General features: G+C 46.9%; 1 protein-coding gene across 1 annotated transcript in view; it reads left to right on the top strand.

Moving 5' to 3' along the window:
* The first annotated feature begins 2024 nt into the window (after positions 1-2024).
* The window catches only part of CDC34 (cell division cycle 34, ubiquitin conjugating enzyme), a 35799-nt gene continuing 20097 nt past the window's right edge, over positions 2025-17726 (top strand). Inside the window, exon 1 of the mRNA XM_083364775.1 lies at positions 2025-2452. Within this exon, the coding sequence (XP_083220901.1) occupies positions 2276-2452 (177 nt within the window). The 5' untranslated portion in view covers positions 2025-2275. The remainder of the gene's footprint in view (positions 2453-17726) is intronic.

Raw genomic sequence — 17726 nt, 5'->3', positions numbered from 1 at the left:
GTGCCGTTGTTCCCATGGTCCCTGAATAGTTGTAAGCAGTGGTGGGATTCAAATATTGTGAACCACCGGTTCTTAGTGTTGGATGCCGTTTGCGGAAGTCCATTCCGGAAAAAATTAGCTACCGGTTCTGCCGAACTGGTGCGAAGTGGCTGAATCCCACCACTGGTTGTAAGTCAAGGACGGTAGTGAATTTAAAGGTGGAAAAAGCTTAGCATCAATGGAGATCCAGGTCATGCTTGTCCCAAAGGTACTTTTCTCCTAACGGCAACTGGACTTTTTCGGGGGTGTTTTGAAGACGTTTTGCTTCTCGAGAAGCTTGTCAGAATCCATTTATATCACATTCATAAATGTATGTTTAAAACATTATCCCCCCCCCTATGGATTCTGCCATCTCCCGAGGAAGGAGGAGCATATGTGGATTCAGCCTGCCTTAGGTTATTTCAAAGGCCAAGGGAACCTTTTGAACTGGGGGAAACAGAAAGGAGGGTTAGAGAAGATGGCATCTGGCTTGTGTCTTCTTTTAATCCTGGAGAGGAAGAAGGCAATAACCATAAAGATTCGAAGTTCCTTTTTTTGCTTTCCCACGAAAGGGATGACACGAAGTAGAAGGATGGGGGCTGACCAAATGGGGTTGAGGGAAGGGGGGGGTTGAACCGGGTACCCTTTATAAAATTTCAATTTGTAAAACAATACTAAGTCCTGTCTTGTATTCCCACAACCAAGCACGTCCTAGTAAAGATTCCTTTTGGACTAGCACTGACTCCCAAGAGTTTTTGTCTTCCTAAGACGTGGTTTGGGGTGGGTCCTGACAAAGCTTCTTGGTTGAAAAGCCAGACTTCAAGGAAAACCCAAGGAAGTCCAGTTGCCGTTGGAGTAAAAAGCACCTTTAGCACACACACACAAAAAGCTTTGCACGTTTTGGAGACAGGAGAGTTAACAAGGTTTTTGTCAGAATCCATTTATTTCACATTCATAAATGTATGTTTAAAACATTATTCCATGGATTCTGCCATCTCCCGAAGAGGAGGGAACGGATGTGTATTGAGGCTGTATTAGGCATTTCAAAGGAAAAGAGAAGCCTTTTGAACTGGGGAAACAAAAGGGGGGGCTAGAATCTGGCTTGTGTCATGGAAGAAAGCAATAAACATAAAAGGTCCTAAGTTCCTTTTTCCCCATGGGGGACTGACCAAATGGGGTTAAGGGGGGGTTAAACCGGGAACTCTTTATAAGGGTTCAGTTCGTGGAACAATATTAAGTCCTGTCTTGCATTCCTACAACTAAGCATGTCATAGTAAAGATTCTTTTTGGACTAGATTTGGCTCCAAGAGTTTTGTCTTCCTAAGAAGTGGTTTGGGGTGGGTCCTGACATTTTTGGTCTTGCAAGTGTAGACCCTCCCAATAGGTCTGAATAAACGACCCGGGTCAGGAAAATGTGGCAAAGTCAGCCGATCGTCGCCTGAAACGCACCAACCCAGAGGCACAAGGTGTGATGACGCACAAGCAGCTTAACAGGGCCGGTTACAAAAAGGGAATTATTGCATTCTCGCTAAGGCGCCTTAGTTGTAACCTTGCTTATAAAGCCTTTTGCGGTACAAAACCATATAAATAAAATAGTTCAGCTATTCTCAGGCGGGTATGGTGAGCACTGCCAACTACATGACACCACGCATCCTTGTGATACACTTATTGCACGCGCGGGACACGTGTTTACAGTCCGGTTCTGAGAAAGTCTAAATAAACAACTCGGACGGGGAATCCCCCAACTTTCTCACGAGGGGTGTGCGTAGCTCCGCCCCTGCCCCGCTTGCTGTCGGGAATTGTAGTCCAAGACAAGCGGACTCACGTGGGCTGGAGGAGGCTACGTGAAAGGCCCTTTTCTCAAGTGTTGCTGGGAGATGTAGTTCTCTCCACGCCCTCCGAACCGCCCTCTCCGGAAATCCTTCTCTCATTGGCGGTTGCGGGTGGAGGAAGGCGGGTCTGGCGGCGGCGTTGTTTTTTTTTCACCCCCTCCCTCCCATAAAGAACTACGCGTCCCAGGGAGCACCGCGCGCGCGCTCTCTGTTGTCGTGCCGCCGCCTTCCAGCGGTGCGGTTGTTCGTAGCGCTCTTTCGGGTCCGCGGCGCTTCCGTTCTTTCTTCCCTTCCTTGGCCCGGCCCCGGCGCTGTTTTCCCCCAGCCGCTCTCCCCGTCCTCCTCCGCGGCCGGCGCATTCACGCGAGTCCCCGGCTTCGCTCGAGGCCTACGTCCCTTTCCGCCTCTTCCCGTCAGCCGGTGACATGGCGCGGCTGTCTGTGCCCAGCTCGCAGAAGGCCCTGCTGCTGGAGCTGAAAGGGCTTCAGGAGGAGCCCGTGGAGGGCTTCCGAGTCAGCCTGGTGGACGAGGGGGACCTCTACAACTGGGAGGTGGCCATCTTCGGGCCTCCCAATACGCATTACGAGGGGGGCTATTTCAAGGTAAGGAGAGGGGCTGCCTTTGGGGTGGGGTGGGGGGGCTGTTTGGGAGGACACCCTCCTTTATTAGTAGTGGTCTCTGAAATGGGAGGCTGGATTACAGCTGGCATCATCCCCGGCCAGGTAAGGATAACCAGGTAAGTGTCCCAAGTCCAGACACCTTATTTTAGGATGGCAGAGATTACGTTGGATCAGGTGAACAGAACTTCTGTGAAGCAGGAAGGAAGAGGTGAAAATCCTTGGAAGCACAAAATGGGGGCGCCAGGAAAAGGCAGCGTCGAAGCATCTCCCAAGCGGCCAGTTCCAACACGCGGAAAAACCAGGAGGTTAAAATTAAAAAAAAGATCAAAAGGGGAAAAAGCCCAGCTGGAGGAAAGTATCCTGGAAATGTGAGTGTGAACCTTCCAGTTTGGATTGATATCCACCCTCCTGTGTCCCGTCTGAGCCCGAGAAAATAAAGAGGGACTTTCTTCCAAGTAGTAGACCCCATAACCAGGCGACAGCGCTATAAATCCCTCCTCGGTCTAGAAGTAAACAAAGGCACCGCAGTCCTGGCTTGGTTCCTGCTGAGGAAGTGCCACCAAACTGGATAGATCAAAAACCCTGTTCTGAGAAATCGAGGAGCTTCTCGGAATAAATCCTGCCCCGGGTCTCCAATTACCTTCTGCTAAACATGTGCACCATTGTTGTTGGCTCCTGCTCATTTTTAGGTTGGATTAAATCGGTCCTTGTCAACATAAGCGCTTTTCAGAGGCAGGAGGATTTTTGTTGTGGTGTTGGCCAGAATTACTGTATAAGCCTTTGATTGTTTTCCCACCCACCCACCCCTCCTCTTTTGCAGATTAGTTTGCCGGCTAATGCTCATTTTTTGGGTTGTATTAAATTGGGGGTGGTCCTGGTCACCGTTCGAGCACTTTTCATACGTACAAGGATTTTAGGGTGTTGTGTCAGCCAGAATTACTGTACAAGCCTTTGTTTCTCCTCGCTTTTCTCAATTTGTACTTCTGCTTAAAGGAGTTGTGGTTATAAAGAATAGCATGAGCAAGTGTGTGTGTGTGTGTGTGTGTTCACATCCCCATTTCCTGTTTATCGGATTGTTTTCCAGATGTGTGGGTTACAATAGCTACAGGAATGAGAATTGATCCTCCAACATTGAGGGAATAATAATGTTGAGGAAGACCGAAAAAGTTTGCCTGTATAAAACTCCCCTCTCCTCCCTTTTCTGTAAAATAATTTAAATTACTTGAAGAGTCCTTTTAGATTATTGCAGTTTCTCCCAATAATACTAGAAATTGTGTAGGAAACCCTTTTCACGTCTTATCCACTCCCAGTTTTATTTCTCCTGAAAGCACAATTCCTTTGAGAAGGAACAAATCCTCAATCTTTTATTTACAGGTCTTCAGAATAACAAATGGGTAAATTTATTATTGTGAATTGATGGGAATTTTCTTGTACAACCTTAATATTGATATTTATTGTTTTTAGATCTTGTTTATGGTTTTTATTGTTAGCCATCTTGAGCATGGGCTTCCTCTGGACCCTGTTTTCAGGATCCTTCTTCCACTGTGTATAAAAGTTCAACCCTTTGTTTTCCACAAAGCAGTATCAGGTTTTCATAGCATTTATGCCGAATTTCTGATTCCTTTAGAGGAACCGGAATGATAGTCTCTGATTACTTCAAATTAAATTTAAGATTTTTAAAACAATGGAAAGCTGCTTTATCAGCAACCACATTAAGGTAGCTTTTAATCACCAAAATAATAGTTAATTCTGGACACCTTTTAACAGGTGTCTGGGTTCATTCTGCTTGTGGTTTACATCCTTTAAAGAGTAGGGAGATCCTATAAAGGACAGAGGTTCTTGCCTCAGTGGGGTAAAGAATATGGTAGAAATTACAGCAGGAGGAAGAACTCACAAATGACTTCATGGACAAGTCTGAGTAATTTTCTTGGCAGCCTGCCTGACAACTTCTTGGGTCCATCTAACATAAAACCTGGGATTTCCATTTCATTCCCCATCCAAGTACAGGTAGTCCTCAACTTACAACCCTTCATTTAGTGACTGTTCAAAGTTACAATACCACTGAAAGGTGTGACTTACGACCATTTTTCACACCTACAATCATTGCAGCATTCCCATGATCAGAGTTCAGACACTTGGCAACTGGTTCATATTTATGACGGTTGCAGTGTCCTGCGGTGTGTGTGTGTGTGTGTCTATCTGACTGTGTCTGTCACATGATCCCCCTTTGCCACCTTCTGACAAGCAAATTCAATGGAGAAGACAGATTCACTTAACAACCATGTTACTAACTTAACTGCAGTGATTCACTTAACAACCTGTGGCAAGAAAGGTTGTAAAATGGGGCAAAATTCACTTAACAAATGTTTTGCTTAGCAGCATAAATTTTGGGCTCAGTTGTGGTCGTAAGTTGAGGACTACCTCTAGTAGCTGTGTCCAGTCCTACGTCAGCCAATGTCAACTAGGTGCCACCCGTGCTATGGCACACAAGCTGGTACCAGTAGAAAAAAATTGGTATTTAGAACAAACCCAAATGGTATTTCTATAGTTCCCCGGAAACCCAACTTTTGATTTAGAAAGGATTTGTAGATTGGGAGAAAAATGATAGAATGACTGCGGCAAAAGAAAACAAAGCTAGTACCGATTGCAATAGGCACCTTGCGTGCAATCCCAGAATACCTGGAGCACCACTTGAAGCCCATCAGCATTAACAAAATCCCCATCAGTCAATTGCGAAAGGCAATTTTATTGCCTTCGCACCAATCAACAAGAACATCTGCCCATCCTAGGTCCTTGGAAGGACTTGATAAGTGAATAAAAATGCCACATCCAGCAATTGGACAACCATGGTATAGGTTCTCCTGCTTGGGCAGAGGGCTGGACTAGAAGACCTCCAAGGTCCCTTCCAGATTCTAATTCTAATTCTATTCTATTCTATGGACTAGAAGACCTCCAAGGGCCCTTCCAACTCTGTTACTCTGACTTTATGATAAACCTTAATAATAAAACAGCTCCAAAAACATCACATCCTATGCTTTGATAGTGAACTACAGTATGTTGGAAGTGTAGCCCACGAGACGAGAGGGCATTAGACTGGCAAAGGTGCACCAGCAGTGCATATAAAGCGATCTTTTGTCTCATGACGGATAGTCCTCGACTTACAACAGTTCATTCAGTGACCGCTTGAAGTTACAACAGCACTGAAAAAAGCGACTCGTGACCATTTTTCACATTTAATGACCGTTGCAGCACACACACACACCACGGTCATGGGATCAAAATTCGGACGCTTGGCATCCGGTTCATATTTATGACTGTTGGCAGTGTCCTGGGGTCAGGTGATCCCTTTTGTCAACATTCTGACGAGCAAAATCAACGAGGAATCCAGATTCGCTTGGCAACCGTGTTCCTAACTTCACAAATGCAATGATCCACTTAACGACTGCGGCAAGAAAAATGGTTAAATTGGGGGAATTTCACTTCACAAATGTTTCACTTAGCAACACAAATGTCAGGCTCGATTGTGGTTGTAACTCAAGGACTAAGTGTACTAGAATAGTTTGGTAAGAAGGCTAGAATCGTGTGTAAGTGAAGCTTTATTTCCTGGGTAAGCAATAAGTTATAGATAAATCTAGGGCGGGGGTAGGCAACCTCGGCTCTTTTATGACTCGTGGACTTCAACTCCCAGAATTCCTGAGCCAGCATGGCTCAGCTTGGAAACCTCTCCCTTTCCCCTCAGCGTTGCTGGCTCAGGAATTCTGGGAGTTGAAGTCCATGAGTCATAAAAGAGCCAAGCTTGCCTACCCCTGATTCTAGGGGAAGTGAAATACAGACTCTTCCACTGAATAAAATCTAACCAGGGATGGTTTGTAGGCTTATGTCTCAATTCCCTACTTCCTGCCATGGTCTCACTTCCTTTCTCCCAGGCCTAGGTGGAGTTGTGGATGAGTCACCCCAAAGTCGGTTGCGATCGACTTATAAAGGCAGCTGCTGTTTTTCCTCAACTGTCTCAGCTTAAGCCTCAGGGCACACAATAACCTGTGGTGATCCGATAGGTATCAGGATGGCTTCTCCCGTTTGGCTGGGCCAGGAAGGCATGTTTTGCACATTGATAGCTTTAGTATTTTCACTTGTTTCACCTGCTTTAAAGAGCATTCCAAGATCTCAGTGAGGTAGGCCAGGATTATCATCCTGGTGTAGCAGGGAGGAAGGCTGAAACTAAGCCGTGATTTCACCTGAGGTCACCTAAAGGATCCGACATTAGTTGCAGATCGATGTCTTTATTCTAACCAATATAACCAGCCCCAAAGATGTACAAAGCTGCACACAGGGGTGGGCGTTCAGTGGTTAGGGCACCAGGCTAGAAAGTGGGAGACCATGAGTTCTAGTGGCACCTTAGCTGAACGTCAGCTGGGTGACTTTGGACCAATCACCAGGTGACGGGGAGTTCTAGTCCTGCCCTAGGCATGAAAACCAGCTGGGTGGCCTTAGGCCAATCACCAGGTGATGGGGAGTTCTAGTCCTGCCTTAGGCATGAAAGCCAGCTGGGTGACCTTAGGCCAATCACCAGGTGACGGGGAGTTCTAGTCCTGCCGTAGGCATGAAAAACATCTGGGTGACCTTAGGCCAATCACTAGGCAATGGGGAGTTCTAGTCCTGCCTTAGGCATGAAAGCCAGCTGGATGACCTTAGGCCAATCACAAGGCGATGGAAAGTTCTGGTCCTGCCTTAAGTATGAAAGCTGGGTGACCCTGAGCCAATCACCAAGAGACTGAGAGTTCTAGTCCTGCCTTAGGCATGAAAGCCAACTGGATAACTTTGAGCCAGTTACTCTCTTAGCCCAACTCACCTCCAAGGTGAGGTGTTGTGAAGAAGGTGTGTTAGGTATGCTCGCCATCTTGAATTCTTTGTTAAAAAAAAACACAGTATAATCACAGCAGGAGGTGAAAAGAAACAGGATGGGAAAGAAGCAAGGACATTCAAAATAAGCCAGATGTTTGAACCACAAGGTTCCATGCTGGTGAGTGGGAACTGAATGTGTCGATCAATAGGATGTGAGCCTTGGTGGAGCAGTGGGCTAATGCCTCCTTAAGTAACACCAGCTGCCTGCAATTAGTGCAGGTTCGAGTCCCACCAGGCTCAAGGTTGACTCAGCCTTCCATCCTTCCTAGGTAGGTAAAATGAGGACCCAGATTGTTGGGGGCAATAAGCTGACTTTGTAATAATGCCGCTTGGGGTGTGTGTGAAAGCCCTAATAAGCAGGCATATACATAGAATGAAGGCTATTGCTAAGCACATTTGATTTGTGCTTAGATTGTAAGCCGCCCTGAGTCTTCAGAGAAGGGCAGGATATAAATGGGATTAAAATAAAAATAAATAAAATAAAATGTGGTTGGGGTCAGGTACACCCTAAGACTCGAGAAGGGGGGGTGCAAAAAACAGGGTCTGATTCCAATCTAGCCCAGCTGGAGTGAAGATTTCCTAGCTGATCCATTCTCACATAATGTTTTATTTAAGGAAGGAAGTGGGGCAGCTGACTCTATTAGCAAGGGTCTTCAAACTGGGCCCTTTTATGACTTGTGGACTTCAACTCCCAGAATTCCTCAGCCAGCCATGCCACAGTGGTTAAGTGAGTCCCTGAAGTTAGTAACACGGTTGTTAAGTGAATCTGGCTTCCCCCTTGGCTTTGCTTGTCAGAAGGTGGCAAAAGGGGATCACATGACACACACACCCCGGGACTCTGCGACCGTCATAAATATGAGGCAGTTGCCAAGTGCCTGAATTTTGATGGTGTGACCATAGGAATGCTGCAATGGGCGTAAGTGTGAAAAACGGTCGTAAGTCACATTTTTTTGTGCCCTTGTAACTTCAGTCACTTAACAAATGGTTGTAAGTCGAGGGCTAGCTCTATCGTCTTTCTCATTCCCACCTGGGCCAGGTAATATTCATTCGTCTGGCCCTATCTCTGTCCTAAAAGGTTTTGAAGCTTTGATCCTCAGAAAATGCGCAGGTCTTCACTTAGTGGCCATTCAAGAGTTACTACGGTAAATGTGACTTACAGCTGGTCTTTTCACATAACAACCATTGTAGCATTCTCGACGGTCAAAATGTTCAAAATTCAGGCACTTGGCAACCGGCATGCATTTGTGATGGCTGCACCGTCCAAGGGTATGTGATTGCCAGTTGCAGCTTTCCCAGACGGCTTTGGGCAAGCCAAGTCAATTGGGGTGAGGGAAGAGCCAGGTTCTCTTAATGATGCCATGGTTCACTTAACAACTGAAGCGATTGGCTGAACATCCTTCACAGAAAAAGGTTGCAAAATGGGGGGGGTGCGCGCAACTGGCTTAAAAAGCAGCTTGCTTAGCAGTGGAAATTCTAGCAGTCCCAACTGTAGTTGTAAGTAAGTGGCTAGAATGCAGCGTTGCAGGCTGGCGCTGCCCCCACTGCCAGCAGTTCGATCCTGACAGGCCCAGGCTTGACCTCAGGCTTCCATCCTTCCTAAGTCAATAAAATGAGGGTTCAGATTGTTGGGGGGCAGTACAGGTAGTCCTCGACTTAACAGCAGTTCATTTAGTGACCATTTGAGTTACTAAAGCGCTTTAAAAAAAAGTGACTTATGACCGATTTTCACATTTTGCAAGGATCCCCGTGGTCACGTCATCAAACTTCAGATGTTTCGCAACTGGTTCATAATTTATGTCCGTTGCGCTCCGGGGTCACGTGATCACTTTTTGCGTTTCCTTCTGACGAGGAAAGTCAATGGGAAAGCCAGCTTCACTTAACCACCATGTTACGGACTTAACAATTGCAGCGATTCGCTTAACCGCGGCAAAAAAGAGGTCATAAAGTGGGTCAAAATCCTCTTAACTGTCTCGCTTAGCAACAGAAATTTGGGGCTCAGTTATAGTTGTAAGTCAAGGATGACCTGCATGCTGACATTGTGAACTGCTCAGAGTGTGCCATAGAGCAGGGGTTCCCAACTTTTCTGAGTTGGTGGCCCGGTGGGAAAGGGAGGGGCGGGCACCTTTATGCATGCATGCGCACACACGCAAATGTGACTGTGTGCGCAAACGGAGCTGCGAGCAATCATGCTCTGCAAGCGGGGCTGCTAGCACCAGCGCAAGGCTCAGCGCTCAGCTAGCACCGGTACAAGAGGGGATGAGCGTACACACATGCGCGCACCCACTGGCCAGCCACTCACACCGCCCGGTGGCCAAGAAGCCACGGCCCGGTAGTGAGCCACAGCCCATAGGTTGGGGACCTCTGTCGTAGAGCAGAGGTCCCCAACCTTTGGGGCACCAGGGACCACCGGTTCCGTGGAGAGAGGTTTTTCCGTGGACCGGAGGGTGCGTGGTTTTGTGTGCTGCCTGCATCCCGCGAATGGCACTTTTGCTTGTTTGTGCAGACCGGTTGCTGGCGTGCCACGGCCCGGTACTGGTCCACAGCACGGGGGTTGGGGACCCCTGGGGTAGAGCACTATGGAGTGGTATATAAATCTAAGTGCTCTTGCTATGATTGTAGCTGGTTCTGAGTATCAAGGGGACCTGGCTGGCTGTGCACTGCTGCACGTATGTGGAAAGGAGAACATTGAAGCACGTTCAAAGGCTTATAGGCACTCAATTTTTAATCCCACGAATCTGGTTCACACAGTGTAATGGAGTGGGTTGGGAGGGGCAAATGCACTAAATTTAATAAAGATATCCCTTAAAGCCAAAGCTTTCTGAATGCACCAGAGTTGGCAGTGTACCCCCCAGGCTCGAAAAGCCCAAAGCTCTGATTAAAAGCTAACAGTGACCTGCTTCATAAAGACGTTTTGTATGACTGCTCTTTTTAAATGGTGTATTTAAGGTTCTCGGTGCAGCTAACAACCAACCCATAAGGAAAATAAAAAACAACAACATAATCTCATAAAAAAAAGAATGAAAACAATTAAGAATGTAATTGTCTGCTTAGACCGGGGTGGGCAGCCATGGCTCATTAACAACCCGTGAACTTCAACTCCCAGAATTCCTGAGCCTGGTACTTCGGCAAATAATTAATAGATCTGTTTTTTAAAAAAAGAAGAAAAATATTCACCCCACATATACAGGTAGTCCTCAACTTACAACACTTCACTTAGTGACCATTTCAAATTATATCAGCCCTGAAGAAAGTGACTGATGGCCGTTTTTCACACACTCAATTGTGGTATCCCCATGGACACATGGTCAAAATTCAGAGGCTCGTCAACTGACTCACATTTATGATGGTCGCAGTGCCCTAGAATCATGTGATCCCCTTTTGTGACCTTCTGACAAGCAAAGTCAATGGGGGAAGCCAGATTCGCTTAACAACCATATCTGTAACTTAACGGCAGCGATTCACTTAACAAGCGTGGCAAGAAAGGCCACATAACGGGGCAAAATTCAGTTAGCCCCGTCTCACTTAGCAGCAGAAATTTTGAGCTGAATTCTGGTCGTAAGGCGAGAACTGCATGCCCCCAGGTTGTTAATACGGGAGTCCTTGACTTGCATCCACTTCTGGGGCCAGAATTTCCACCGCTAAGCAAAGCAGTCGCTAAGGGAGACGTGCCCAACTTCACAATCTTTTTCACCACGGTTATTAAGCAAATCGCCTTACTCGTTAAGTGACTCACTCGGTCATTAAGCAAATCTGGCATTCTCTTCCTCCTCCTCCCCCCCCCCCCGAATTGATTTTGTTTGTCGGAAGCCGACCAGAAAAGTTGCCTGGGGTGATCAAATGACCCCAGGAGATTGCAGCAACCGTGCTAAGTACATGTCAGTTGCCAAGCCTCCGAATTTTGATCACATGACCATGGGAATACTCCGATGGACTTAAGGACGAGGGTCGGCCCTACGTCCCTTTTTTCAGTGCTGTTGTAACATTGAATCACCGCTAAACAAGCGGCTGTAAGTTGAGGACTGCCTGCCAACAGCCTATCGACGCAGGTAGTCCTCAACCAACGACCACAATTGAGCCCCAAGCTTACGTTGCTAAGCGAGTTTCCCCCCTCCCCCTTTTACGACTTTTCTTGCCGTGGTTGCGAAGTGAATCACTGCAGTTGTTAAATGAGTCACACGGCGGTTAAGTGGATCCGGCTTCCCCCCCCCCCCCCCGTTGACTTTGCGCGTCAGAAGGTCCCAAAAGTGGATCACGCGATCTCAGGACGCGGCAACCGTCGTAAATGTGAACCACGTGCCACGCATCCGATTTTTGATCACGTGACCCCGGGGAATGCTGCAAGGCTACAGTCGCAAGTGTGAAAAAGGGTCGTGGGTCACTATTTGCAGTGCCGTCGAACAGTCACTAAGCGAGCCGCTGTAAGTCGAGGACCCCCTGTCGTTTGTCAGGGAGAATAGAAAAGAACCGGCTGTCTGCTAATAAAAGTTCAGCTGTTTGCCACGGGCTCCTGGTTGGGTGCACTTCGATAAATCTGGGCAGTGTATAATTGACAGAAGGTGAGAGGAAAACCAGGGTGGTGCTCGAAACTTAAAAACACCAACATAGGTTAGGAGGAAGTCAAAAAGTCTTGTGTGGATGTTTGCTTGGGGTGACTCACCGGGGTTTTTGAGTTTCGGATCTCAGTCCTACGATAAGGTTGAAAACAAGGAGGGATCCTGGAAGGCTAGCCATACTTTTGAGCTGAATGTGACGTCTCGCAAAATGTTTACAAATAGACCAATAAAATAGGACAGTTTGCTTTCAGAGCAGCGTATCTTCTCCGCGAGCTGCATTGGCTTCCAGTTGCCCTCCGGGTGAGATTCAAGGTGCTGGTGATGACCTATAAAGCCCTAAATGGCATGGGTCCGGACTATCTAAGGCAGGGGTAGGCAACCTCGGCTCTTTTATGACTCATGGACTTCAACTCCCAGAATTCCTGAGCCAGCCATACTGAGGGGAAAGGGAGAGGTTTCCAAGCTGAGCCATGCTGGCTCAGGAATTCTGGGAGTTGAAGTCCATGAGTCATAAAAGAGCCGAGGTTGCCTACCGCTGGCCTAGGCCTAGGCCGCTTTATGACTCGTGGACTTCAACTCCCAGAATTCCTGAGCCAGCCACGCTGAGGGGAAAAGGAGAGGTTTCCAAGCTGAGTCATGCTGGCTCAGGAATTCTGGGAGTTGAAGTCCACGAGTCATAAAAGAGACAAGGTTGCCTACCCCTGACCTATATGATCATACATCTCTATAATAGCAGTATTTTGAAAGCCTACAATGTTTTTCCTACCTTCCTTGTTATGCTCAAGAGAATCAAGGCTGGGCAGTCTTGTTTTTTGTTTTCCTCAAAAATTTTTCTGCTTTCCTGGACTAAACTCACATTTTACTAGCTGTGTATTTTCTTCATGGTCATTTGGGCCCCTTTACACATTTTCTGGAAAAATCTGTGCAGCTTCTGTTTCTTTGAACCTAAAGCGATTACTAGCTGGTGACTCCCTTTAACAGCATTAGAGGTGACATCTTTTTTCCACTAATCAATTTATAGTATCATCTGTCAGATCTGTTTGTAGTTCACCATATATATAGAATAGAATAGAGTTGGAAGGACCCTGGAGGTCTTCTAGTCCAGCCCCCTGCTCAAGCAGGAGAGCGTATACCATCTCAGACAAGTGACTGTCTCTAGCCTCTTTTTAAAAAAATCTCCAGAAATGGAGCCCCCACGATTTCTGGAGGCAAGCTCTTCCACTGGTTAATTCTCCTCACTGTCAGGAAGTTTCTCCTTAATTCCAGGTTGTTCACTCTGATCAGTTTCCAACCATTGTTTCTCGTCCTTCCCTCTGGTGCTTTGGTGAACAACCTGGCCCCCTCTGACTTCAACCTCACTTAACAACGGAAATTTTGGGCTCAATTACGGTCGTAAGTCGGGGACTATCCTAGATTTTTAAGGCTTGGCTTTGGGACTTGTGCAATGTAACGCTTTTCGAAAGGGTATATTTTTCTACTCGTCCAAGAATGTACAGTATGCTTCTCTTTGGCAAACATTTCAATATGTCAATATTGAGAACCAGTTTGGTGTAGTGATTAAGGCAGGGGTCTTCAAATTTGGCCCTTTTATGACTCGTGGACTTCAACTCCCAGAATTCCTCAGCCAGCGTGCCTGGCTGAGGAATTCTGGGAGTTGAAGTCCACGAGTCATAAAAGGGCCAAATTTGAAGACCCCCAGCTTAAAGCCACCAGGCTAGAAACCAGAAGATTCGGCGTTTTAGTCTTCCCTTAGACATGAGGCCAACTGGAAGTCTTCGGGTTGTCCTCAGTTTACGACCATTTGCTTAGTGACCGTTTGAACTTTACAATGGCACTGAAAAAAGTGACTTGCAGTCGACCAGCCCTCCAGTGACGAAACTGCTTAGGACTGTTATTATCTTTGTGAGGATTCAATTATACTTTCACTCCTGCTGAGTAACAGGGCCCATCTTTCTTTAGAGCTTAATTGCTACCATAACTTTTTGTGGGTTTTTTTTCTTTTTGGGATTGCTCCACTTCAATTCAGCCCTACTTGGATTTTATGTGTCTGTTTCTGTGTTAAAGGTACAAAACATTTCGGTTTGAGCTGGAAACATCAGGAAATGTCCATCGGACAAATTGGAGGCTCTAGAGCATGGGCTCTTCAAACGTGGCCCTTCCATGACTCGTGGACTTCAACTCCCAGAATTCCTCAGCCAGGCACATGTTGAAGTCCACAAGTCATGGAAGGGCCACGTTTGAAGACCCTCCACTCTAGAGAATTTGAGAAGCCTCCAAACTTTAGCAAAATTCAAACCGGTTCCAAAATATTTGAAGCAGGACATTCCCCAAAGCTTGAAATGGCTCAGGCTGAAGTGTTTTACACAGACCTGTTTTTGAGACACCTTGAGCAGAAACAAGGAAGTCTTAAATAGCGTCATATTTATTATTTTTATCCCTCCCTTATTATTTTTGTAAATAACTCAAGGCAGTAAATATATCTAGCACACCTTCCTCCTATTTTCCCTCACAACAACAACAACAACCCTATGGAGGGTTGGGCTGAGAGAGAGTAACTAAGCCAAAGTCACCCATTTGGCTTTCATGCCTAAAGCAGGACTAGAACTCACTGTCTCCTGGTGATTGACCCAAAGTCACCCAGCCAGCTTTCATGCCTAAGGCAGGACTAGACCTCACCGCCTCCTGGTAATTGGCCCAAAGTCATCCAGCCGGCTTTCATGCCTAAGGCAGGACTAGAACTCACCGCCTCCAGGTGATTGGCCCAAAGTCACCCAGCTGGCTTTCATGCCTAAGGCAGGACTAGAACTCACTGCCTCCTGGTGATTGGCCCAAAGTCACCCAGCTTTCATGGCTAAAGTGACACTAGAACTCACCAGCTACTGCTGATTGGCCCCAAATCCGTCAGCTGGCTTTCAGACCTCAGTAATCCTTATTGGAACCAAATGTCCCAGCCCCCAGTTCGATGATTTAGTGTTTAGTTTTATAGTCCAGGGAATAACCTTATGTCGGAGGAGGAGGAGGAGGAGAAGGAGAAAGAGGAGGAGAAAGAAGAGAGAAGGAGAAGGAGAACGAAGGAGAAGAAGTAATCGGATAGGAGGCCACTATGAAATATCCCAGAAAAAGAGCAAGGCCATCTCTAGCCAACAAAACCCCACGGAGGGCCGTGGGTTCAGCTCAGAAGAGGCATCTTTATGATACCAAGATTGGTTTGGAGAAGAGGTCCTCAACCTTTTTGGGCACCAGGGACCGGTTCCACGGAGAGAGGTTTTCCCACCGACCGGAGGTTGCGTGGTTTTGTGTGCTGCCTGCATCCTTTTCTTGTTTGTGCGGACCGGTTGCTGGCATGCCACGAACCAGTACTGGTCCACGGACCGGGGGTTGGGGACCCCTGGATTAACAGGATTTGAGACCAGGTTACGTTCCTTTGGATCCACGATGGTTTTCCCCGTGCTATTCTCAAAGGCCTCCTTTGTGAGCAGAGAGGCAAGGAACACGGCCCTGTAAGGTGTGGCTAGAGCAGACAAGTCAAACACAAGGCCCGGGGGCCAGATCCGGCACGCGAAGTGGTTTCATGCGGCCCGCGAAGCCATCCTGGAAACAGTGAGGGAACGGCCCCTGCTGCCTTGGCCCTGGCCCAGAGACCCTCCTTCTGCCAGAGACCCTCAGATCTGTCCCACTCCTGCCCAGGCCCCCATAGGCACCCTGGATGCCAACGATGTAGAGCTGGCCATGCCCACCCAGTAGGCCATACGCACTCTAGCCACGCCCACCCAGTAGGCCATACGCACTCTAGCCACGCCCACCCAGTAGGCCACGCCCACCCAGACCATACCCACCCGACCCCCTGAGGGCAACCGCAATGCTGATGCGGCCCTCAATGAAATAATAGTTGTTGTTGTTGTTGTTATTATTATTATTAATTTTATTTGTATACCGCCCTTCTCCCGAAGGACTCAGGGCGGTGAACAGGGCAATACATGTTAAAAGACAAAATACAAAAATTAAAAGAGATTAAACAAAATGCCCACAACTCTTACAATAGAGTAAAACACATTAAAAGTAATAAAAACCCAACCCCAGCGAGAAGCGAAACCCACCCAAATCGAGGCCCAGAGGGTCTCTTGCCAATGGTCATTTTTCTGCAATGAGGCCCAAAACACTCCCCCCCCCTCACCTCTCCCTAACAAGTTACTTTGAGTTTGACACCCCTGGGCTAGAGACAAACTGGAAGTTGGGCTGTTCCAGCTCTAAAATAAATATAAATAAATAAACCACCCACCCTTTCTGCAAGGGATGAGTGGCAGGATGAGCAGTCGGGGAGAAACGGGTTCAACCCGTTTGACAGGCCAAACCTGAGCAGCAAATCCTGCTTGGGAGATTCACCGAAGGTTCGGCTTCAGAGTGTGGTTGGTGGGGACAAAGCAGTTGTCAGTGACTCAGTTGTGGCTCCTTTGTGGTCCCTGATGCTGGCAGACAAGCAGACCATGACCCTGGTTTAAACCATGCCCTGACTTGGCAGCCCTTGACTTCCAGCCACCGTTGGGGGCCAGGATTCCCCACTTCTTAAGCAACGTGGTGGTGGTTGCTGATTTTACGGCTTTTTTTTTTTTTTGCTATGGTTGTTAAGTGAATTACTGCTGTTGTTAAGCGAATCCGGCTTCCCCACCGTTGAGTGAGTTTGTTTGTTTGTTTGTTTAAATTTATATGCCGCCCTTCTCCCTAAGGACTCAGGGCAGCGCACAACAATGAAAATAGAAAATAGGAAATTTAGAAAAGAATCAAACAATAAATACAATAATTATATGACAATTTAAAAACCAGTAAAAACCTAATTAAAACCATAGTTCGGAAGGTCACAAAGGGTGATCATATGACACAACACACACACACACACACACGGGATGCTGCAACCGTTGCAAATACACGCTGGTGGCCAAGTGGTCTGAATTTTTGTCACGTGACCGTAGGGGTGCTGCGATGGTCATAAGTGTGAGCACCGCTTGTAAGTCACTTTTTTTCGATGCTTTTGTAACATTGAACGGTCGCTAAATGAATGGCTGTAAGTCGAGGGCTACTTGCGTGGAGAAGGGAGTGTCAAGCCATTTGGGGAGATTAGTCTGGGTTACCGGAAGTTATACCAGCAAAGTCCGCTGATTAGAGACACTCGGACTTTGTTCTGTGCTATTGACGCTGTGAACGCACATGTGTGCGTGTTTACATTAGAATGTCAGGGGCTACGTCCAGGAGCAGAACAGCATCAAAAATAAGGAGCACCCCGTTCCTTAATTTAGATTAAACATATTTAGATTAAATATGTTTAATAAATTTAGATTAAACTGGTTGTTCACCAAAGCACCAGAGGGAAGGACGAGAAACGATGGTTGGAAACTGACCAAAGAGAGAAGCAACCTGGAATTAAGGAGAAACTTCCTGACAGTGAGGACAATCAACCAGGGGAACATTTTGCCACCAGAAATCGTGGGCGCTCCATCAATGGAGGTTTTTAATAAGAGATTGTTGTTTGTCTGAGATGGTATAGGTTCTCCTGCTTGAACAGGGGGTGGACTAGAAGGCCTCCAAGGTTATTCTATTCTATTTTTATTTCTATTCTGTTTTCTCTTCTCTTCTCTTCTCTTCTCTTCTCTTCTCTTCTATTCTATTCTATTCTATTCTTTAATTCTGGCTTTAATTCATCCTTTAATTCTGGCTCGGCAGGTTGCTTGGATCCAGTCAGGTTGATTCTAAACTGATTAATGGCTTAGCATGGCAACCATCTGTATGGTCACTAGGAAGCCTTGATG

The sequence above is a fragment of the Vipera ursinii genome (genome assembly GCF_947247035.1).
Source record: "Vipera ursinii genome assembly, chromosome: 1".
Taxonomy (NCBI): Eukaryota; Metazoa; Chordata; class Lepidosauria; order Squamata; family Viperidae; genus Vipera; species Vipera ursinii.
The sequence above is the reverse complement of the archived record's forward strand: the minus strand, read 5'-3'. Positions and strand labels throughout refer to the sequence as shown.